This window comes from Carassius auratus, chromosome 19, assembly GCF_003368295.1.
Source record: "Carassius auratus strain Wakin chromosome 19, ASM336829v1, whole genome shotgun sequence".
Taxonomy (NCBI): domain Eukaryota; kingdom Metazoa; phylum Chordata; class Actinopteri; order Cypriniformes; family Cyprinidae; genus Carassius; species Carassius auratus.
This window is the reverse complement of record NC_039261.1, coordinates 10,230,946-10,255,520: the sequence shown is the minus strand read 5'-3', so window position 1 is coordinate 10,255,520 and position 24,575 is coordinate 10,230,946. Positions and strand designations below refer to the sequence as shown.

The following is a 24,575-nucleotide window of genomic DNA, read 5'->3' as shown; positions in this document are numbered from 1 at the left end:
AGCAATTCATAAACTGCACCATAGATGCAGAATAATGCATTATTAATAAAAAATACAAATAAATAAATAGCACTTACTGACAGATATGTGCTCCTGCACAATCATATTCTCCTTGTATGAAACATTAATTTAATTCTTTGGCAATATCACACATGTTGTCAACAACGGAAAATGCTGGCAATAGAATGGTGACAGTGATGATGACGATGATGCTTATGATGATATCCGAAAAGTGTTTTGATGCAAATGGATAAAAAACTGTGGCTTTCCAGCACAATACAGTGCCATTTGTCATCGGGCAAGGACAGTCGTAATCATCCCTTGCGCGTGCCTTTCCCCATCAGTCTTCCCCTCGTCGTGTATCAGGATCAATCTAGGCTCATTTATTTTAATCGTCTCCTGTTTGCTAAACTGGCAAAGTCAACAGAGGACGACAGAAATGAGCCTCGCTCTCAAAACAAGCCAAAAACAACATTTCCAGTCTTATAATATGGTTCTTGTTATTTAACGTACAATATGATAGATTCAAGACTTGTTTCAACCTTAAATGTGTCTTTAAATGTAAATTAAATTTTGGTCATTTTCTTTTCTAACAACGTTTAGAAAAAAAGGTAATGAAATGAATTATTAAACATCGTGTTTGAACTACAAGACAGGCCCAACCATAGTTATAAAAGTAAAGACTCATTATATTGAGAACTAGAGTGACCCTATTAAATATAGCCTAACAGTGTAACATTTATCAAACAAAACAGAGTCAAGTAAGTTAAATTAAATTTAAATTAATTTTCTAATTTCAAGTAAGTTAAATTCACAGCAAGCCCATGACAGTCTAACAGAGAGAGATGAGAATCTATTTACATCATTTTAACAGTGTGTAAAAAAAAAAACGGTTAATATTCAGTGTAGCATCAAGATTTAGGGAGAAATATAAGTGATAACCCTTACTGCCTCTTGATGCATTTTTCAATCTATAACTCTACTGTATATCAATCAACAACACAGTGATTAAAATGATAGTTCAACCCAAAATTAAAATTTGATGAAAATTCACTCACCCATCTAAGATTCTCATTTGTAAGTCGCTTTGGATAAATGTAGAGGAGCTTGGTTCTCAAATAGAACAGAATACATCACTTGTTCACCAATGGATCCTCTGCAGTGAATGGGTGCCGTCAGAATGAAAGTCCAAACAGCTGATAAAACATCACAATAATATATAAGCGAGCACCATTTACAAGCAAAAACAGTTCTAAACAACATATCAGTGGATTTTGGTGTGAGAGGGCAGCAAGTGATGGACTTCCGAAGGCCTCGTTAGCTATTATGGACTATTATTTTTTTTCGATTTTTTTAATAACAAATAATGAAATGAATGAGTGAGTGAAATAGCCTATAGTTTTAAAACCACGACGCAAAACGTAAACAACACGATAACGTCGCTGATCCAACTGAAGCGGCGGTTGCTATGGTTTCCAACTCCCACTTTGTGAGTTGAACGTCAGCAAAATGTGTACACGTGATACACAATATCGTAAACGTAACACGCAGAACATGAGCTGAAGAGGCGTTCGTTGTACCTTTGTGCAAACTATCCGAACGCGAAAATCCCATAAAGTGAGTAATCGTCGCTATTATGTTATACATTTTGAAAGAGAAGAAATAGCGTCACTGAATCACCATTAGAATTTACAACATTTGATGTGAAATGAGAGAAATAAGCGTTAATAGATAGCATGAGGCTACTGGGGCTTTAGCTAGTTGGCTAACAGATGTGAAGTTCCTTTCTCCATCTTTCTACAAAACCTACAAAACACATAATATCACATATTTCAAAGAAATACGAGCAGTTTTCCACCTCATGTTTATATGGTTATAACACAGTGCATTCTCGTATCTCCAGAAATCTTCTGTTGACAGCTTAATAAAACAAACAGACTTCTCTGTGAGCTGACAGCATCTCGGGGCATCACAGACCTGTGTGTGCTGATTTTTTTAGCCAACATAATGTGTGTGTGTGTTTGTGTGTGTGAGTGAGGGATTTGAAGCACAACTACAGTCTGTCGTTATTTATTATTCGTTTCAAATAACGCATTTACACACTGAATACATTTACAGTCAGAGAACATAAGTGTGAAGATAATGTTTACATGGTGGTATGAAGGTATCACACTCATAAATTGTGTTACCTATGTCAGTTACTGTATTTATATTTTTATGTATGCAGTGCAGCTTTATGACAGTTAAATAGAGTTGGTGCAAAAAGACTAATTTCCAACTAATTCCAAGTATTTGCAATCATTTAGTTAATTTTTAATTGTTTTACATCATTGTATTGTGCTTTCATATATGATATTTTAGTATTGTATTTCTTTCTAAAAAGTCTGAAAGTCTCATTGGGAATTGTTATTTCTTTATCTAGTGGATCGGGGGTCGAAGCGGCGGCAGGTGAAGCCTTTGGCTGACTCTTTGCTGGATGCTCTGGATTATGACAGCTCAGATGACAGTGATTTTGAAGTTGGAGATGCATCAGGTAAAAAAAAAAAAAAATCTCAAAACTTATTGTCAAATTGTGTTTTGTACACTGGGAATGTCAAAAAATGGTATTGTTGATCCGTTAAATAATGACAAGTCGTGATGACAAGTCTCATACAGTTGAGATATTCAAAACATAACATGGTTACATTTATATTTATACTGCAGCTGGCCATTTTAGACTTGGCCCCTGCATGGGTTTTCTCACCTGTCATGAAAACAGCTGCTGAGGTGGAGATGAGACCTTCATCATTACGTGCGTGCTGTTTTCCCCTGCCTGTAGATTAGACCTCCTGCAATGCTTTGCTAACACTGGAGTCACACAGGCGATGGCTTCATATCACCATGACAGACTGGAGGTTAACGCAAAGCCATCCCATCAAGCTGCTGTCAACAAAAGTGCTGAAATATCTGCAACCTGATAATGAAATTCTAACACTTTGACCCCTTTGAGTATTGAAGTTTTGCTGCATGAAGAAATTTCTGGTCAGAAATAAAATGCAGTGTCAAATTATTCTGATCTGGCAATATATCATTGTCATAGGCTGTATGAAATTATATAAATGTATCAATTACCAGCCACACTTTCAAAGTTCATGGTGGTGTTAAATGCATGGTGTGTCACATTTCATGAAGCCTTCTGTTGATGTTACATGGAAGGATGAGTTTTCATGTTTATACACTTTTTACACTAGGTTTAATTAGATTAATCACTCTTAATTAGATATTTACTCAGATTTAATCAATGTTTTCAAGATTTATTTGCAATTCAACATGTAGCATCTATGTTTACTAGGGGTGTAACGATACGCGTATTCGTATTGAACCGTTCGGTACGAGGCTTTCGGTTCGGTACGCGGTACGCATTATGTATACCGAGCGGTTCGTTGGACTAATTAATTATATTTGAAAAAAAAAGAGAAATATAATGATATGCGTTCAACAAGGTTACGTGTTACGTCGTTTGGGTTATTGGGCTACCTTGTTGAACGCATATCATTATATTTCTCTTTTTTTTTTTTCAAATATAATTAATTAGTCCAACGAACCGTTCGGTATACATAATGCGTACCGCGTACCGAACCGAAAGCCTCGTACCGAACGGTTCGTTGGACTAATTAATTATATATATTAGGGATGTCAAATTTCGATTATTTCCATGATCGATCGTCGTTTAAATTAACGATCAATTAATCGATTAATCGTTAACCATAATACTGCAAAATGCGTCTATTGCAGGCACGCAGTCAGCGGTATGACAGGATGTGCAAAAGCCACACACACACACAAAACGCTTTCTCACTTGAATTAAAGAGGTTTTAGTCTGAATAAAATGCTAGTAGCAGGATTATAAAATGAATAGATGCGATTATGATCATTTGATAAAATCAAGAGATTGCGCCATACTTTTGAGGTCATTTTACTTTGTTGACAGTTTCCAATCCCGCACGGAGAATGCTGAACGCGCATCTTTAAATGGTTTTGTGTTGCTCGTTGTTGTATTTTAAAGCACAATTGCAATGTTTTCAACTGACATTATTGTATAAAATTATCCGAAATGTGGAGCGCGTGTGACTGCGCTGCACATTAAGTGAACTACATCGGCGCTGCTGCACCAAAACACAGTTGCTCACATTAATTTGATCCTGCTGGATTCTGTCCTAGAAAATGTCAGATTTTTAAAAATCCGGCATACAGCGCATTAGATCGTGACAGTGCATGCGTGCAGACGAGGATGAGCGAGCGCGGCTTTGGCTAGATTTATTTGGAGGTTATTGCTCATGTCTCATTCGGCACAAATCGAAATGTTTCCATATTCGCAATGTATTTGAATGTTAAACTATTATTTATAATGTAAACTAGGCTTGTACTTAACACGCATTCGCATATAGACGGAAAAGATGATCCTCTTCATATGAGCAAAAACGTCCTTGGAACAGCAGAGAGGACCGGTATACTACGGTCTATTTAAACTGACCAGTGTAACCTTTTAATGTTTAGTTGACATTTTATTTTGATAATGAACAGACTGCGATGTAACTTTGAATCGCTAGAATATACGTGTGCAGCAGGCTCCGGGGCGATCGAAACAGCTGAGACATAAAAAAATATATATATTTTCCGCAAAAGTGTTTACTTTCATTTGTGCACACTCACAATAAAAACAGAAGATTTGTGCTCTTGTAAAATAAAGCAAACAAACAGAATGCGTTGTCATCCTTTTTTTTTTTTTTTTTTTTTTTTGTGAACTTATGGAGCGCCCACACTTCTGTTTTAAATCCGTTAATCTTAATTAGCCTATTTAAGTCGGATATATTTCGCATAGCCTATTTAAAAAAAAACAAAAAAAACATGAAAACAAATTGTTATTTTTATGTTGGGCCTATTACTTAGTAGGCTATAAATTTTCCTTAAAGCATCCCATTTTGTCCCAGGGCTTAGAACCTGTGCCCTAGTCAGGTCCATGCAGAAACTTGTGAACGATGCTCGGCGTCACCGTTTAGTGACAGCAGTGAATGCTCCAGGAATGTGTCGGTCACAGCGCCTATTAATCGCTGTTTTGAATCCAGCAATTATTTATTTAGAAATGATAAGATCTGATTATGACAAGTGTGGTATAAAAGGTTTGTTTATTAGAGGAATAATAGGTTAACTGGAAAATGTTAGATCGCGACCATGCTTTTGGACCCCATAGTCTTCATTTACGCGGCTTTGTTCTGGTTTGCCGGTTGGTCACGAATTTCCTCAAATTCAGTATATTTAGGCATTGTTTCTTTTCCTAAATCTTCATAGTCTAACCCTCTAATTTCCCAGGTTTATTTTATTATCTTTCGCTTTTAATAACTGTTTTCGCATCTCTTACTGTGGTAAACATGGGAAGGGAAATTAAAGATTTCATGAATTAAGAATTCGTTCGATTTATTAATTTGTTCCCTTATTTCACTTAAATCATGGGTTATTTAGGGAACAAAATTAATGAAACATGGACAATTGCCACATTAATAATTCGTAGGAATGAATTAACAAGTTGTAGGAATGAATAGACTACCTGTCCTGTCACTGTGTCCCGCAGCCCTGCAAAGCGCACGATATAAAACAGTTATCTGATGAAATGATTAGTAACTACATTTCTATTGCATTTAATGTTGAAGAACTTTTATGTTGTTTCTATTTTAATGTACTTTAAAGTTTAAATCACATTAAAAGCTTAATTTGTACATTGTGAATGAATGATGATGCTTTTATATATCGTCACCGTCACTCACAGCCGCTCGCACGTGTTGAGTGCGCATGAGCCGCACGCAGCCCAACATTGAATCGGTTAACCGACCATCGATAGCCTTAATCGATTGCATCTCTTATCGACAATTAATCGATCATCGATTAATCGTTGACATCCCTAATATATATATATATATAAAAAAAAAGAGAAATATAATGATATGCGTTCAACAAGGTAGCCCAATAACCCAAACGACGTAACAGGCAACGCCACTGACACCCCCGAAGAAGAAAAAAACAACAACTTATATGTTTATGTTAGGCTAATCAGTCAGGCGCTCACTCACTCAGTACACGCTGAAGGCTCGTTGCAAAATGGCCAATGCGTTTAACAGACCAGAAATAGAAGATCCTCCAATAACCAACAGGTCTGGTGTTTGGGTGCACTTTGGATTCCCTTTAAGCTATAATGGTGATGGCAAGAGAGTGGTGGATAAAAAAACAACGGTATGTCGCATCTGCTACATGACAGGGTAGGCTACACCAGAAAAAAAAAAAAAAAAAAAAAACACCAGCGGGAATACTTGAAACATGTCAACTAATTTATGCCGACATCACCTTATTGTGTCAGTATCTGGGAAAAGACGAAAAAAAGGAGAAACATACAGGCAACAAACTATCCCCGCAGCATTTAGACACCGGTACACCATTATAGCTTACAGGGAATCCAAAGTGCTCCCAAACACCAGACCTGTTGGTTATTGGAGGATCTTCTATTTCTGGTCTGTTAAATGCATTAGACATTTTGCAACGAGCCTTCAGCGCATGCTGAGTGAGCGAGCACCTTAGGGGCCATTCACATATCGTGCTTAAAAACGCGTGGAAAACGCTAGTCGCGCCGCTTTCTCCTCCTTTCCAAAGCGCTTGGGCAGAAGCGCTCATGAGGCGTCTGTCTTTGCTAAGCAACAATGACGTGCTCTCTCCATGAGACGCGGAAATTTCAGCAAAGGATAAATGGATTTGCAGCTCTAAAAATCGCTTGCAGTAGCTCTGCTACTAAATTTATTTCAAAATTGTAATCCATATACAACTATGATCAGCTGTTCCTTCATCTTGGCTGAGCTTTCAACGTTGTTACGGGAAAGGATGAAGCTGATTGGTTAGTTCTTGTCACATGACCCGCGCTGCGCTTGCGGCATTCTGAAAAGTTGAGATGTTTTTAAATTTTGCTGTATCTAAAACGTACCGAACCGAACTGAACCGTGATATCAGTGTATCGTATCGAACCGAACCGTGAATTTTGTGAACCGTTACACCCCTAATGTTTACATAACCAAATATAGGATGTGTTGGACAATATTTTTTATGCTGAAACAGTCACCCCAGAAGTACAAATATTTACTATAAATATTGCACATATTTAAAAAAAATAATCATATTTTTACACATGCATTTATATAATAAATTCAAATGGTTATATATATGGTGAAAGTATCAGCATCTCCATAAAGGCCCCGATATACTTTAAACAAAATCGAAGAACGAACTGATATGACGTCATTTTGAACAAACTCAGGCCAAAACAGCTGACCAAAGAAGCAAACTCTCTGGGGGAGTTCGTTTGGCACCTAAACACCTTTGAGCTTCTATTGGTTTGCGGAGGTTATGCAGTTGTTGGGAGTGTTTTGAAACTCCACCTTATTTATATATATGACCTATATATATATATATATACATATATATATATATATATATATATATATATATATATATATATATATATATACATATATAAACATATATATAGGTATTTTCGTTTTTGTATTTGGATAAAAAAAAAAAAAATCATCTATTTAATATCCATTTATTTCAGTTACCGCCCAATGTTGTCCAACACAACAATACATATTAAAGGCTATGAAAACAAATAAAGTTAATTTAACCATGTAAGCCTATATATTATGTGCAAAAAGGGTTCAAATTAGGGGTGTAACGATTCACCTATTTTCACGATGCGTCGATTACAAAACCTGACGATTCATATGTATCGATCTTGAAACATGATTTTTGCATCGTGAATTACGGATCTTGGACAGTAACTGATTTAAATCGCTAAAAATCGAATGAATCGCAATTTCTATAATAAATAGATTTCTATAATAAATAAAATTTCTGAATGATGCAGTGCTAATTGACATATCATTTATTACAGTACAGAAACTATAAAGTATATTTTCTACCTTATTCTGTGCAGAACATTTTTATAATTGCTAAATAAATGTAGCCTAGACAACTAAAACAATCATAAAATTGCCATTAGGAAAATATAGATTTCAAATGATTATTGTCCAGCAGTGTGTTTGATTTCTTACAGGTAATTAAAAAGTAATAAAACAAAGATAATTAAAGGGGTTAACCTATGGTTCTCTAACCATAAAGGCTGCTGTTATTTGACCCTGACTAAGCATCTAAAGAATTTAGGGAAACATTTAAATAATCCTGTGAATGCACTTAAAGAATGTGGAATCGAATCGTTATAATCAAATCAAATCGAATTGAATTGTGAATCTAATTGAATTGAATTGTTCTAAATTTGCAAAAATCGTTCTTGAATTGAATCGAAAACCTATGAATTGTGAATCTAATCAAAACGCTGCCTTCCTTAAAGGGGGGGTGAAATGCTCGTTTTCACTCAATATCATGTTAATCTTGAGTACCTATAGAGTAGTACTGCATCCTTCATAACTCCAAAAAGTATTTAGTTTTATTATATTCATAAGAGAAAGATAGTCTGTACCGATTTTTCCCGGAAAAACACGAGCGCCTGGAGGCGTGACGTGTGGGCGGAGCTAAAGAATCACGAGCGCCAGTTGCATTGAGAGCGTTTGGAAGCTGTGACAGCTATGAAGGCTGAAACTGAACGAGATCAGCAGCAGCAAGGACTCGCTCCGAGCGGGGCTCGAACCCGGGTCTCCGATGGGAGGCGGACGCACTAACAAGGAGGCAGAGATATTTTAAGCAGTTTTACTCACCGCCTGTGGTTCCAACACACAATCGTGACCCTTTTTCGTTGGGATTGCATCATCCTTAAGAAATAAACGATATGCAAATCCGTCGTCAAACTGGGCTTTGTTTGTAAAACAAGCATTTTAGAAATGCAGGGAACAAACACAAACACTTGCACAACTCCGTTGATGCTCTGTAAAAATAAACTCCATCCACTGGTCCCTTAATGCTGTTTTTTCTTTGGTAATCTGTGCAGGGTTGTCTTGCCCTGGCTACCAAAACACACTCCTTTTCTGACATTTCGCGACGCTCTCGCTCTGATCAGTGATTGTCTGTGCACAGCCTCTCTCTGCTCTGCTATACGGGAGCGCGCGCTCTTCTGGCAAAAGTGCCCTCAGGACCCATATAAGGAAATTCCGCTCCATCTAACGTCACACAGAGCCATACTGGAAAAAAAAACTTTCGGAAACTTGTGACAAACCGGAAGTAGTATTTTTGGCACAGAAATACTCCTTCAAACGTACAACTTAATTTTTGAAACTTTGTCCATGTTTAGCATGGGAATCCAACTCTTTAACAGTGTAAAAAACTCAGTATGCATGAAATAGCATTTCACCCCCCCTTTAAAGATTCACAGCCCTAGTTAAAATCATTGTATTTTTTATTTAATTGATTTAAACGGGATTTAGTCATATCAAATTTCTTGTAAAGAAAATATCAATATATCATACAAACTCGATATACCACCCAGCCCTACTACTGCTGCTCCTGTTTTTTCTTTCACTAAACTAATTTAATATTAAATGAAATGCCAAATGAACATACAATGATAAAACACCACGTGAAATTTAAAAAGGTATAACAATTTATCCAGTTTAATAAAATAAATCAACGGTAATAAAATAAAGTAACAAACTAGCCCCAATATTTATTTCCACTTCATGCTAAAGTTTTTAGACTTTGAGACATTCACACTTCCCATAAAGGGCTGATTATGGTTCTTTTGTATTGCAAACATGATTCTTTTCTCTGAACTGCTTCTTATCATTATTCTTTTGTCTTTAATATTCTGATCATTGGGGCCCGTCTCTCACCTAGATTGCCTACACTTCATCATTTCATAGTTGTTTAGGGGATAGGCATGTGTGTTGCAATGCATATTTGCAATAATCTACACCCTGCCTCCAGCAGCGCAGGGATGTTGGAATGTTCAAAAACAGTAAATCGTCGCCTTTTCAAACTTTTTTTTGCCCCCAAACAAAGAATGAAATCTATTAAGGTAATTTAATGCCTATTTGCATACACAGGTAACTGTACATAAAACTGTAAGCGTAATTTAAGTTTGCATGCACGAGAAGCTTTGTAAATGTGTAAATCTCGTTTCAAGCGTAATTAAAAATTATTTATAGCATTTTCCTGTTACTTGTGAGTGTAATTAATGTATTGTGAAACTGCATTTTCATGCTAATGCAAAATAAACATGATATGCATTCTTTTGACTTCCATTTTTACACCTTTACAAAGCTTCCCTTGCGCATACAAACTTAATTTACGCTTACTGTCTTATGTACATTTCCACACCCCCTACCCTGCATATGCAAATCTTTTAGACATTCAATTACCTCCATAGAAAACGAACTTCGTTTGAAGCCTTAAAGCTTATCAGCAGATGGAAGCATAAAGTGCTCCAAAATCTCCTGGTAGACGGCTGCATTGACTCTGGACTTGGTAAAACACAATGGACCAACACCAGTAGACTCATTTGGCAGCTAGAAAAATAAACTGTAGTGAGGAGCATTTTGCTAAATATATGCACCATATAATATATTTATTATAACTTTTACTGTTCTTCAGTGCTTAATTCTTTCTTATTTTAGTTTTCTGACAGCCATTATTTAAAATAATAATAATAATAATAAAAATCTGTATCAAGTTGTGAAGGGGTAAATGAACTAGTTATAGCTATAACCTGTGTGAGAGAGAGAGAGAGCGAACAAAAGAAGGGTTATGTTGGAGCCCCATAACTCAAATTTGCTAAGTCTGACCCTGATCTGAAGTATGTTGTATTCCGCTCAAAAAAACACACTGCTAATGTAATCTCACGTACTTGTGTGTCAGGTTCAGAAGGCACTGGCAACGGGAGTGACGAGGAGGGTGCAAAGGACAGCGCTGCGGGCTCTGAGAGCGACTCTGACGCTGTTGGCTCAGCCGATGAAGAGGGCATAGATGACGAAGAGGCCAAAGAACTGAATGAAGACACCGAAGAAGAGGAGAAAGCCAAGGAGGAGTCTTTTTCCGAGGAGACCAACAGCAAAGAAGCAGGAGGGACCTCCAAGAATCGCAAAAAAGGAGAAAAATCCTCAGATACAGAACCAAATGGTACTGGCACGGCGGAGGAAAGCTCGGCAGAGCCGAAAAAATGGAACCTGCGGCGGAACCGGCCCATGCTGGACTTCACTACAATGGAAGAGCTAAACGAAATGGATGATTATGACAGTGAGGATGACAATGACTGGAGGCCCACACAAGGAAAAAAGAAAGGAAAGGCATCATCTGGAAAGGAGAAAGAAGGGAGTGAGGAAGAGGAGGATGGGGGTAGTGATGAAGAGGACAATGAGGATGATGAGAACGAGACCTCTAGTAGTGACAGTGAGGAAGAAGAGAAGAAATCGAAGAGTAAAGGAGGCAAGAGCACAGGGGCGTTTGATGAGGAGGAGACCAATGACAGCCACAGCACATCACATGGGAAGGGCAATGAGGTAAAATCTCCTGATATTGCACCACCGTTGAAATGTTTAGCATCAATAAGAAATGTTTTTGAAAGGAGTTAATTCAGCAAAGATGCCTTAAATTGGTTAAAGGTGACTGTAAAGACTTTATAATGTTCCAAAGGATTTCTTTCGAACAAAGAATCCAGAAAAAAATCCATCACTGTTCTCACAAAATATTAATCAGCACAACTGTTTTTAACATTGATGATAATAAGAAATGTTTCTTGAGCAGTAAATCTAAATTTCTGAAGGATCGCGTGACACTGAAGACTGGAGTAATGGCTTTTATATTCCAGGAAGACATTACATTTTAAAATAAATAAAAAACAGAAATCAGTTTTATTATAAATTGCAACAATTTTCCAAAGTATTATTGCAGTTTTTAATGTAGTTTTGATCAAATAAATGTCTGTGAACATAAGAATCTTACAACCCTAAACTTCAATTATTCAAGTTGAATTTCAATTCAACTTTTCAATAGTAGTGTATGTAAAGATCAACAACTTATTACTTAACTAATTCGTACTCGAAACTAAAATTCTGTATTCTTCAAAATGCTCAATTTAATTTCTGCACACTTTATGGGCTTTATATTATCTAGTTATCAAAGATATATTGTGGCAGTCTTCCAAAGGTTTTCTCATTCTTGTTTGTTCAAATAATCTTACTCTAACTGTCATAACTCATACATCATGTTTATTGTTAAGATTTGAATACAATTCCACCTACAATTAATGCAAACAACTTCACAAAGTGCAATTCAGATTTGATTTATTAATAAACTAGGCGTCTGTCTCCCATAATTTACTGAAAACTGCTTTGCGTGTGCCCTATTTTTCACATTGAATGCAGATCAAATCAAATAGCTGATCTGTCCACATGTTTCAATTTGTCCAAAAGTTCAGTTGTTTGGAATCGACTTGAATTCTCCAGTGCAAATGTATCATTGTGCGTTTAGGAATGCACAAGCAATCAGATGATCCAGTAACTGGCTCACATGCCATCAGATTGTTGATACAAAAGAGCAATCCTTGTGAATGGGCTTATCGGAGAACTTCAGTTTATAGGATTGGCTAATCTTCCAAATCTCAGAGGTGGAATTAGAGCAGAAGTTTTGGAGTGGCTTTAATTTTTTGTTCACACTGGTCCTTTGCAGAGGAAGATATTTGGATGGTGTTGTAACATCACTTACGAGAGCTGGATTGCTAAATTATCCATTGCTTCCTCAGGACTCTCTGTTGGAACGGCCCCAGACCTGGAGCTCCCAGCGGATGGAGCATATCCTTATCTGCTGCGTGTGTCTGGGAGACAACAGCGAAGATTCGGATGAGATCATCCAGTGTGACAACTGTGGTGTGACCGTGCATGAAGGTAAAATCCCAAACTCTGCAGTCTCACACCGAAAACCCAGCTCAAATATTGATCTCAAATGTTTGCACAAAGTTTTGAAAAATGAGTTTTAGAATAGATTTAAATGTTCAGTTCCTCCTTTCCCATCGCAAATCTCGGTGAACTCATATTTTACTGATGTGTAAGTGTCTAGCAGTTTTCAGACTTCATACACACATCAGTCTTCTAGACAAAGCTCACATTTATTTCAAATAATTAGCATTGTTATGCAATTCATGCACTTCATGTAAACGAGTTACTACTAATAATAAGGATGCACCTTATTTACATAGGAATTGGTACTCTTAAGATTAATAAGTAACCCTACATTTCAGGTAATTATTTGTCACTTAAATCTCAAGTAATAAATCTGTTTCTTGTTTGATGTGAAAATCGTCTCATGGTATGCCATACAGTCGCTGTGCGCCTGTACACTAGATTGCCTTGTGTGAGGAGAATAAACACAGAACGGAGAGTGATCTTCATCATCCCACATTATTAGCTCATTGTGACTCTGACTGGTTGGTAACAAAAATCAATTACGCTTTAAACCGTCTTTTAGCGGCGGCCGTCTCATTCAGACAGGCCCGCTTAACACCAGCCAGGCTGGCTGGATCAATGTGTCACCACTAATTTTCAATTACTCACTGATTTATTTCTTTAATTATTTATTTACTGCTTGTTTTTGTGCTGATGTTCTGTTGATTTGCAGAAGCCACACAGGTAGTACTACACGGGGGGAAAAAAAGAGTCGTAGAAGCCTGTTCTGCTTGAATTTTTTTGAGATTCAGTTTTGTGCACATGTTTTAGGTATGAATGGAAATAACATTCAAAATAAATTAGCTAATTACAAATATTTTACTGGTTATGTGATCTCAAGATATGCAAAAAAAAAAAAAGCTTTAAATAATCTTATGAATATCCGTAGATAAATAGTTCACATTAAATCAATAATACACATTTGAAATTGATGTGATTTAGTTTCATGTGGTGTGGCATAGTGCCAAAGGATGAGGATTGTTCAGAGTAAATCAAAAGGTTGCTTGTTCAAACCCCCCGAGGAACCACAGTCACTGTTGTGCCCTTGGGCAACAAGCTTAATCTCCAGAGGGATTGTCTTTGTAACAAGTAAGTCACTTTGGATTAAAGCATCTGTTAAATGACTGCTTATTTACCTGCTCGCTTATCAGATTTCATCTGGTGAGGACGCTGCGCATTAGTTAATTACTGTACATCTACAGAACACAGGCCTGTTTGTCCTTTCAGCTCAGCACATAGTAATGATGAGTGGTTTAAGAAGTGGAAAACAAAGAATATATGCACTCAGTTTACTAAACCATGCATTGAGTTCCCCTGTACGTATTGTAATAATACTGTACTTTAAGCTACAGCATATGTTCCACCCCCAGTTGATTTTTTAATGCATGTCTCATGTGGATACTGGAAGGTTGAATCTAATGCAGAAGATATTCCTGGGAAAAATGTCACCTCAAATTCAGAGGGAAATTTAAGAGTTTGTTTTGTACAAAGAGAATTGCTATTGTGGAAAAAAAGAATCTATCAATGTCTCGTTTTATTCAATCAATGCTTTTTATGCTAAATATAAAGTAGAATTTAAAACTTTGGGGTTGGTAATTTATTTTTTTTTGGACCAAAATACAGTAAATTATTAATATTGTGGGACATTATTGACATGTGTAATATATTTGTTTTAATTTTATATTAAAATAGTATATATACTTTAGTCTTCAGTGTCACATCCTTCAGAAATCAGTCTAATAACAATAAACATTTATTATCTTTGTAAATGTTGAAAACAGCTGCTAAAGATTTTTTTTTTTTTTTAAGAATGGAAAGTTAAAACTAATAGCATTTATTTGAAAAAGAAGGGGTGGGGGTCATATACATTTAATCCACAAATGTTAGGGAGCATGAGCAATGGCATTTGCAAACTGATAGCAAGTTTGAGTTAAAAATGGTTAAGTCTGTCACTGACTCTGCCATCCTGGTTAGATAACCCATATACAACAGTAGTGAGTGATCCATTCCAAGCACACATTCTTTCTCACGCCACACACACACACACACTCCTCCACCTTTAGTGTCAGCTCACTGAAACAAGCTACTTCATAACCTAGCACCACTGAATCAGAGGGCAACCTTGAAGCATCCAGGAGTCCTTTACCGTGCCAAGAGCAGTGTTGCAGTGTCAACTTTCAGAGTCGCACACTTCTCAGATTCATAGACATGCAGAGACTCTCACTCTCCTCTTCAGGAGTGAAAAGTATAAAATGCAGTGATGCTAGAGGAGTGCAGAATCTCTTCTGCAGTTCTGTTGCTTCATAAGCTGTTTGAGTCCTCCTCCTCTCACTCTCTTCTTCTCGCTTCATCAGTCCTGCTGTGGGAAAATATGAGGACTTTTAAAAGTGGCATTATTAATACTTCACTTCATGGTACCAGTGATTTAATAGTACCAACATATATCACGGTGTAGCTGCTTTGAGTAATATTGTAGTAAAAATAATAATTTAAATAATGTTCTAATAGTATTTTATAAGAAAAATATTAATTTGGATTCAGAATAATTTGATATCATGTTACAAAACTTGTATTTTCTATTATTATTATTATGCAAATTAATAAAAGTACAAAAACAACTGCTTCAAATTGTATAACAGTGATCCACATTCAAAGTTGACAAATTCTTGCACAGAATTGTGAGAAGAAAAAAAATAACAATAATACAATTGCACTTAGTTAACAAAGCTGACTATGTTGGAAACGAAAGTTTAAAAAACGCAGTTTTGCTCTTAAAATGGGTAAAGCAAAATCTCTACCAATTTATTAAATTATTATTATTACTTCTTTAAACCACTGTTTACATTACCATACTGCTCAGCCTTTGACAAGTCATTCTTTTAGCTCAAATATTGTCAAAGATTGTGAATGTAAATTGATTGTAATACTTTGAAGATGTCAAACCAAGTTAAATAATAAAATGATAAAGTGCCTTGCCATTTTCTAGTTGTAATCTATCTTCCTGCGTTTGGTAATTTGTTGAGTATTTGATTCAGTATCATTAAAATGTTCTATATATAGGTTAGGTTATAAAGACAGGTCAGCCAAAAAAAAAAAAAATAAATAATATATATATATATATATATATATATTTTTTTTTTTTTTTTATATATATATATAATTCACTCACCCTCATGTCGTTCCAAACTTGTATGGCTTTTTTTTTTTTTTTTTTTTGGGACACAAAATAATATATTTTTGCACAATGATGGTTAAAAAATTAATGTTTTGTTACCCACAATCTCAATTATAAGTAATGTTTTTCTCAAAATACCATCCCTTGTGTTCTACAGAAGAAAGAAAGGCAGATCCCTAGTCACAAGTCAAGTCTAACTCTTTACCAAGAGTTTTATTTGTTTGAACTGATCCAGTATTCACTTGAATGATATTTTCCTATAGATTACATCAGGACAGAGAATGGCAGCTGCTCCAAGTGGTTGGACAGCTGTTTCAGAGCAAAATTCTTGACCTGGGCCAGTCGCTTGCCACCTGCTAATACCAGCTGCTCCATGGTACCACTATTCCCAGTGGAAGAAGGCATGATTGGTCCAGGAGGTGGGGTGGCCCTCATGGCTAACTGTTTCACAAATGCTCGCTTTATGTTTGTGCACTAGTTTGAAAAGGTGACCTTTAGACAAGTGCCACTGAAAAAGGTGCAAATTCTGTAGTGCTCTTCGCACACAGACAAAAGTAAGGCATGCAGGTAGTTTGCTGTCCCAGCCTAGGAAACGGCTGCTGTTTCTTCACGTCAGCTATTTTGGGTCAGGCTGCTTCCACGAAAGCTGTAGAAAAAAGTCTGTTTTCGGCAGGGTGTCGCAGTAAAAAATGGGTTGTCACGTCTCAAGCTGCGGGGTGCATGGGTGGCTGTTGAAACAAAGGATTTAGATTCTAATCTGTCTATTTACCGAGAGAAAGTTCAAGTGGCAGTTTTGCTTAACATTGCACTATTTGGATAACTCCACTAGGCATCAAGATTTGGAAATGTTACTGGGAAGAAGCCAAGAAAAGTGGAATGAAAAAGTAATGGAGCAAAGGGGCCACAAGAGCAGCACCAAAGATAAGAGACAAGCTGTCATCCTTAGATGCGTGCAAGTGTCTCGCAGCTTGACTCTGAAACTCGGCAGTCTGTGGAGGCTGTGACCTCACATATGGCCCCACTCAAACTCTAAAGGGAAAGACTCTATCAGAGAAAAGCGCTGGAGACTTATCTTCAGTCAGAACAGAGGGGAAGACTGGAGCCTTTTGGTTCCAGTAGTTGACACGCATTTCCCTTCTGAGCTCAAACTAGTGCTCGCACAATGCTTTTGATTAGCATCTAACTCTAACGCGACCAATTTGCACGCTCGTCATTACCAGAGAAGTGTTAAAAGAGGATCTCGCCACCATACTTGATCTGGTCTGCAATGGCTATTCAGGCTAATTATGAATCCTTGTTTTCTGCCACCGACTTGTTTGTTGTTTTTATGTCCTTTAGTAGTTCATTAAAACAAAAAGTGGAATTTTACTGGCTGTGTTGTAATGGTCGCCACTGTCATTCAGTGGAATGAGTTTATTAAAACCGTTCCCCAGTAAAAAGCATCACATCGTTCAGTAATGGCTTTGCACTCATTGAAACACCAATTACCATGCTGCTGGTATTGATTTCAGTAAGACCCTAATGAGTTCTGGACCGTAAAGTTAATTATTTCCCCAAACATGTGCAATTCATTTAAGTTGGTTACTTGCTTAAATGTTTTTTTTTTTTTTGGTCAAATGAAGTCCTCAGAGAATATTGTTTTGTTTTTATTTTTTTCATGTTGTCTTCTGCTTTGTCTCACTTTGTTATCTTGAAAGTTAGTCCAACTTGCATATCCAAATTTATGCTTGTTTAATATTCATTAAAATAAGCATGAACAATTCATTTTTCAAAAACAGATAACTGTTTTTAAAAATTAAAAAATAAAATCATGTTTTTTTTTTCTTTGTTTTTTTTTTGCATTCCAAATAAAGGGGCCAATATGATGCGATTTACATTTTTCCTTTCTCTTTGGAGTGTTACAAGCTCTTGGTACATAAAGAAGATCTGTAAAGTTCCAAAGTCTCAAATCCAAAGAGGTATTCTTTATAAAATTTTAGAGTCAACCACACCTACCTAAAAAGGCTCATTCTGACATGCCCCCACATGTCTACGTCAGAATGTGGGAAGATTTGCATAACACCGCCCAAATGTTCACACAAAGAAAGAAGTTGTAAATTAGATTTTTGCTGATGTATTGTTGTTGCCGCTGCCGCCGTTGTGGAGATGTTGTGTTTTCATTGTGAAAGCGAAACTACTTTGTTTGGCCTTCCAATAGAGGACGATATCCGCTTAGTCATGCCTAGAGCTGATCCATGCTGGTCACTGAGGAAATGCATCAGCTTCTAGCTGTGAATCGTCGGATTGGCTTTCACCGTGGATGAAGCAGATTTCAGCCTGGGGTGATGACATCCGCCGGCCCCGCTGTTCTCAAGCCCACTGGCCGCTGCTCACTCAGCCTGCCGTGTGTGAACCTGTGTTTCATTGTGAAAGTGAAACTACTTTGTTTGGCATTCCAGTAGAGGACACAGCTAGAAATCAGTGGTAAAGTTGTATTTACAACACTGTTCCAGAACAGTGCAACCCAAATATTCATATGTGTGCAGCACATTTTTACGAGAGGTCTCAGTTCAAACTTTGCAAAGACAGTCTGGCGCTTCTGACTCTCAGCCTGTAAGTATGTTTTTTTTTTATATTTAAAGAATTTTCTATTGAGCATAACCGTATGTTAAGGGGTGTAACATTTCCATTACATGCTTGAGGTATTTTAGCCAATCACAATGCATTGGATAGCTGGCCAATCGGTTTTCAGAACGATGAGCTTTGTAAAAATCAACGCGTTTCAGAAAGGCGGGCTATAGAGGAGGGACAATAATGTACATTATGTGGAAAATAATGTGTTTTTTCAACCTTAAACCAAATACCGTATTTTCCGGACTATAAGTCACACTCTTTTTCATAGTTTGGCTGGTCCTGTGACTTATAGTCAGGTGCGACTTATTTATCAAAATTAAATTTACATGAACCAAGAGAAATTAACTAAGACCATGTCAACCAATATACAGACAACTACATCAGTATATCATCATAAACAGATGAGAAAGAAACACATATACAGTATTTTTGCTTAAAGATACGACAGCCTAATAACCGCGCTGCCTGTCATTAATGTTAATCAAAGAATTAACAAAAGAAAATCATTCACTGATCTCGACTGAATATTTTTAATAACTTTGATTAATCTATTTTATTTATAAAAAGAAAACTATGCAGTGTTTTAAAACTTTTAATTACAGTTTCTGTACCTGAAATTTTATTTATTAGTATTTATGATATTTACTTATCTTTAACATTTTAATATTTGAAATTTATATTATCTAGTTGTTTTTGAAATGGTATTTTTTTAAAGCACAGGCAAAAATTCCTCTTGCAGTGTTTTGTAGGCTGCTGATTTTTGCTCGTTATTGAGCTACAACAGAATGCTTTGTAAAAAGACAATACATGTTTGACATCTATATGTTCAACAATTTTTTTAAAGAAATTTATATTGGATTTTTTATCTTATTGGAATCGCAACTAGGAATCGATAAGAATCGGAATCGATAATATTCAAACGATACCCAACCCTAGTAAGAAATGTTACGAACATAGATAAAATAACTGCTGATAGTGAGCTATGATGTCAGATCACTGATATCTCACCTTTAATAGTCAAACATATTTACAGTACAAACCTTTTCAGTGAACTATGAGGGCAAAAAAAATAAATAAACAGAAACAAAATAATCGTTCATTAATCGTAATCGATGTAAAATGTTCAGTTAATCAAGGTTTTTGATTTTAGGGCATAATCGTCCAACCCTAGTTATACTTCTAATTCTTTTCATGCTGTCATATAAACGACCAGTCTCACAAAGCCTCACAAGTCTCAAATACAACAAAACACAGTTATTCTCTCTAAAAATAAAAAATAAAAAAATAAAAATTACTGATTCATTCATTAACGGAATAGAATGTCATATATATATATATATATATATATATATATATATATATATATATATATATATATATATATATATATATATATATATATATATATATATATATATATATATATATATATATATATAGAATTGGAATGGCTCCTAGTATAATATAATGTAATTTGTAACTTTGTACAGTAGATCTAGTGTATTTTGGAAAACATTGTTTACTTCTTTACTCTTAAAACTTGGTCTAGTCCAAACCAGTCTAAAACAAATGATTGGAGACTAGTCTGTTTTGCTTTTAGCTGTGTATTTGGTTACAGGAAAAAAGGCCTTGATTTAATTTTGTGTTATGACAGTTTTTGTGATAGGTCTATGTTTTGGGAGCACAGTGAGAGGCTTTGTGTGCTGAACTGCCTTAGTTTTATGAATATGTTTCTCATCAGAATTTAAAAAAAAGTTTTGCTTCCAGGTATTTGCTATGTGGAGTGTAGCAGGATGTATTGAAACCACTTTGCACATGTATTTTCACATTGGTACACCTGGTAGAAGAACTCACATTAATTGCTAAATTCAGGTTAAGTATTTTGCTCAAGGTTAAAAAAAACATCTGATCTTTCAGTCCTTAGACCATAAGCACTGTTCCCTTGCTCCTGTTAAAGTTTCAGCTTGCCTTCAAGGTGGATTGTATTATCACAATGAATGAACAATGGCTGCTGGGTTGCGGCTCTCTGCCTCAGACGGTGTGTCTGTGGGTTTACAAGGTACCAAACTGCCAAAAAGACACTTTAGGCCTAGTGCTTATTGGCTAGAATAAGTTACAGTGTGGTGAAAAAAAGTATTTGAGTTTCTTCTGTTGTCTGTTCTTGTTTCTAAATAGTTTCCATTGTTCATGGAATGAGTCTCATTGTCGCATAATATAATCCAAACTGAGAATATTTAGCCATCTATGCGTCACCTCAAGTTAAAGTATAATTGGGTGATGCAGGAGATCAATCATCCCAAATACAGAATCAAGTTCATATCTGAATGTCTAAAATAATCAGATTTAAAGTCTGAGTTGCCAAAGGACTTTGGAAAGGATGTGAAAGGACCCAAAAACATTTTACCGTTGTGCTTTTAGAAATGCTCTTAATCCCGGGGTGCTTCAGAAGTTTATTGAACTATATAGTTTGAGTTGGTTTAAATAAAAAGCCTCTGATTGTTTAATGTTGTAAAGGAATGAAAGCCTGAAAAATTTTGTTTTTAAGTATGTAATGTGTTAGCTACAATAGCTACATGCCAGAATAGTGAAATACTTTTGACTTTCATTGACTATTGAAACAAAGCATTTCAAACACTGCTGAATAAACCCGCAAATGCAAGCCTTTGTTCTTAAAAAGATGCCTTGCTGAAGAACAGCTGAATCACATTGGTTTCGTCCCAATACAAAACCAGCTTCACAATTAAACAAGTATTAAATTAAAATGTTATCTGGTTTGATAGAACCTTGAATTTTTTTCATTTAATTTCTTTTCACTCACCTCTTAATGAGGAAATGATTTATTCCACGCATTGCTGGTTATGAAAATGATTGTATTGTTTTGTTAAAGAGAGAGTGCTGGTTTTCAAAAGGCATTTTTTTTTTTTTAGTAACTGTGAATCAGTTTTGCTGATTTACATCAAAGCAGCTGCCATTCATAGCTTTTACCTCCTTTCTCTCTTTCTCATCTTCCAGGTCTTTGAGCTTTAATTGGCCCTATTCATTCATTCATTCATGTGCCATCCCCCCAACTCGATTCTGTTGTTCCTCTCTGTGATCCTGCTTTGCATGCTGACTTGGCTAATATTTGAACTATTGAATAAATCGACTTCATCCTGGATGAAAAATATAGCATTTAGGGAAGAAACGGAGTGAATATAACTGAAATGCATCACTGCGCTAAACGTTTACTCATTAATCATTTGACAAAGACAGAAAGAGTCAAAGAACTTCATATTAAGTCAATGTTCTGGCTTCAATATGAAGTAAAAGTTGCAGTTGTTGATTACTATAATTTTGCCTTTTTTTTTTTTTTTTTTTTTTTTAAGAAGTGGTCAGAGTCTTACATTAAACTTTAAAATATACTAGTTATAGCCACAAGTATAGCATAGCCAAATCATTATTTACTTAACATTTTTGACAACTTATTTTTAATTAAATAATTGAATTTTTTTCATGAAAAGAAATGCTACCATTTAAAAGTTTGGGGTCAGTAAGATTTACTTATTTTAAAAAAAAAAAATATTTATTGAGCAATGATGAAGAGTGACAGTAAGGAGTTTAATATTGTTACAATTACTTTTGCATTGTTATGTTTTAAAGATTAAAATAATTGCTATTATTTAGAGCAACAATCATATGGACAAGACTGCACACAATCAGCAAATTAGAATGATTTCTGAAGGATCATGTGACAATGAAGACTGAAAGCTGAAAATTTAGTTTGCCATAACAGGAATAAATTACATTTTAAAATATATTCAAATGCAAAAAATTAATAAATAATAATAGTAATATAATATTTTACAGTATTACTGCTTTTATTTGTATTATTGATCAATGCAGCGTAATGGCACTTTTCCATTACCAGTACCAGCTCAACTCGACATGACTCGCCTCGGCTCGGCTCGCTTTTCACTTGTGTTTTGCATTGTAGATAGTACCTAAACAATAGTACTTGGTCATCATAGTTATGCCGCAGGAAACTGCAGTGAGTAAACTTCTACGCGACAAACACCCACTACCCACACAGGATACTCCGTCTGGCACGTGCACTGATGACAAAGTGAATAGTGACGATTCTCTCTGACCAATCAGCAATCTACCGTGTTTTCACGTCACATTTTAGTATTGCCTCAGCTCGCTCGGATCCGTCAAGCCGAGTCGAGGCGAACTGGTACTTTGTTGTGGAAAAGCGCCATAAGTGAACATATATGTGACTCTGGACCACAAAACCAGTCTTAAGTCACTGGGGTATATGAAGTAAAGAAAGATCATGTTCCATAAAGATATTTAGTACATTTCCTATTTTAAATATATTAAAGCAGATTTTTTTTTTCATTTGGACAACTTTAAAAGCAATTTTCTCATTATTTCGATTTTTTTTGCACCCCTCAGATTCCAGATTTTCAAATAGTTGTATCTCAACCAAATATTGTATACATATCCTAACAAACCATACATCAATGGACATCTTATGTATTCACCTTGCAGATGATGAGAAAATTGACCCTTATGACTGGTTTTGGGGTCCAGGTTCACACTTGCTTATATTAGATTATTTCAAAAACATAAAATCGTACCTCAAAAATATGTGATAACCACTGCAGCCTTTAAACGCTTTGGATACTGGTTCCATTCAATTCTGTTGTAGGTCCCTGTAGATGACCTTTGTGCAAGTATATCACAATCTCTTCAAGGATTAATTTGCTTGAAGTCAGAACTGTATTAAGTTATTTTGTTCCCTTTGGCTATTAGAGATGCAAATAAACCAACTCGCTGTCATTTTTATAGTATGCTGATAAATGATTGCATACCGTCATTGTTTGCACATCATAAGAGTGAAGTTGAACACCTAATGAATAGATTGATGAAGAACACACACACACACACACGTGTACACAATACCAGCAGTCTTTGCCTCTTTGTCTGATTTCAGTTATACTCTGACACATACACACACCAGCCTAGCCTGTTAACTCATTCTGAAGCCAATCTCGAACCTTCCTCCATTAAATCTTAAAAGCGTTCCTCTTGATTTTGTCACCACCCTTCCCCAGGTCGCTCTTTAACTGCCAAGCTCGTCATTTCTGACAAGGATAATCTTCTCCTCAGGGATTATGAAGCTCTCCTATAGTCATCACTTTTTTTCCAGCTTAGCTCATATTAGCCAGCACCCTGTGGCTTAGCAGGTCCAGCTTTGTATCTGAGTTCAAAAGGAACATCAGAGATTTGTTTGACGGTTCAGCAGTAAGTCCGTTAAACCAGCAAACTGATCATTGCGAGCTCCAGCCCCATGGTTCAAAGCCCAGTCAGTAATACGCACCCAACTGTTGCCAGCAGTGTTCCCATAATACCTTTCTTTAAGAAAATAAACGTCAGGCTGGGCATCGTAATGGCACCCATTACGACTTGGTTCAAAATGACTGCAAGATGAGGATACGAAAGCCTCTTATTTGCTCCCACTGGTGGTGTGCTCTTCACATGCTCTAGGGTTACCTGTGTTTCCTCTTGGAAAAAGTGACCTGGATGATTCTAGCAACCATAAGCATATTTCACTTCACGAAATTGCACACCCTAATTTCCCACCTCAGCTTTAATATCTACCACTCCCAAGTTCTGCTGTGTTTATCACCACAAACCTAGAAGTTTTAGCCTGCCGTTTGGGACTCAAGAGAAAAGCCATGTTTAAGCATTCTCTGCACATTTTGCTGTTTGGGTCTTTTGTGGCGAGTATGCAAAGTACCTGAACTTTTATTTGCTTGTCTCTCTCTCCATTTCTCCAATGC

General features: G+C 36.1%; 1 protein-coding gene across 2 annotated transcripts in view; it reads left to right on the top strand.

Annotated features, from left to right (window-relative positions):
• The first annotated feature begins 1,514 nt into the window (after positions 1 to 1,514).
• Positions 1,515 to 24,575, top strand: part of LOC113119394 (PHD finger protein 14-like) — an 88,362-nt gene continuing 65,301 nt past the window's right edge. For both annotated transcript variants that reach the window (XM_026288847.1, XM_026288848.1), the window contains exons 1-4: positions 1,515 to 1,617; positions 2,423 to 2,533; positions 10,882 to 11,522; positions 12,764 to 12,905. In XM_026288847.1, the coding sequence (XP_026144632.1) occupies position 1,617; positions 2,423 to 2,533; positions 10,882 to 11,522; positions 12,764 to 12,905 (895 nt within the window). In that variant the 5' untranslated portion in view covers positions 1,515 to 1,616. The remainder of the gene's footprint in view (positions 1,618 to 2,422; positions 2,534 to 10,881; positions 11,523 to 12,763; positions 12,906 to 24,575) is intronic.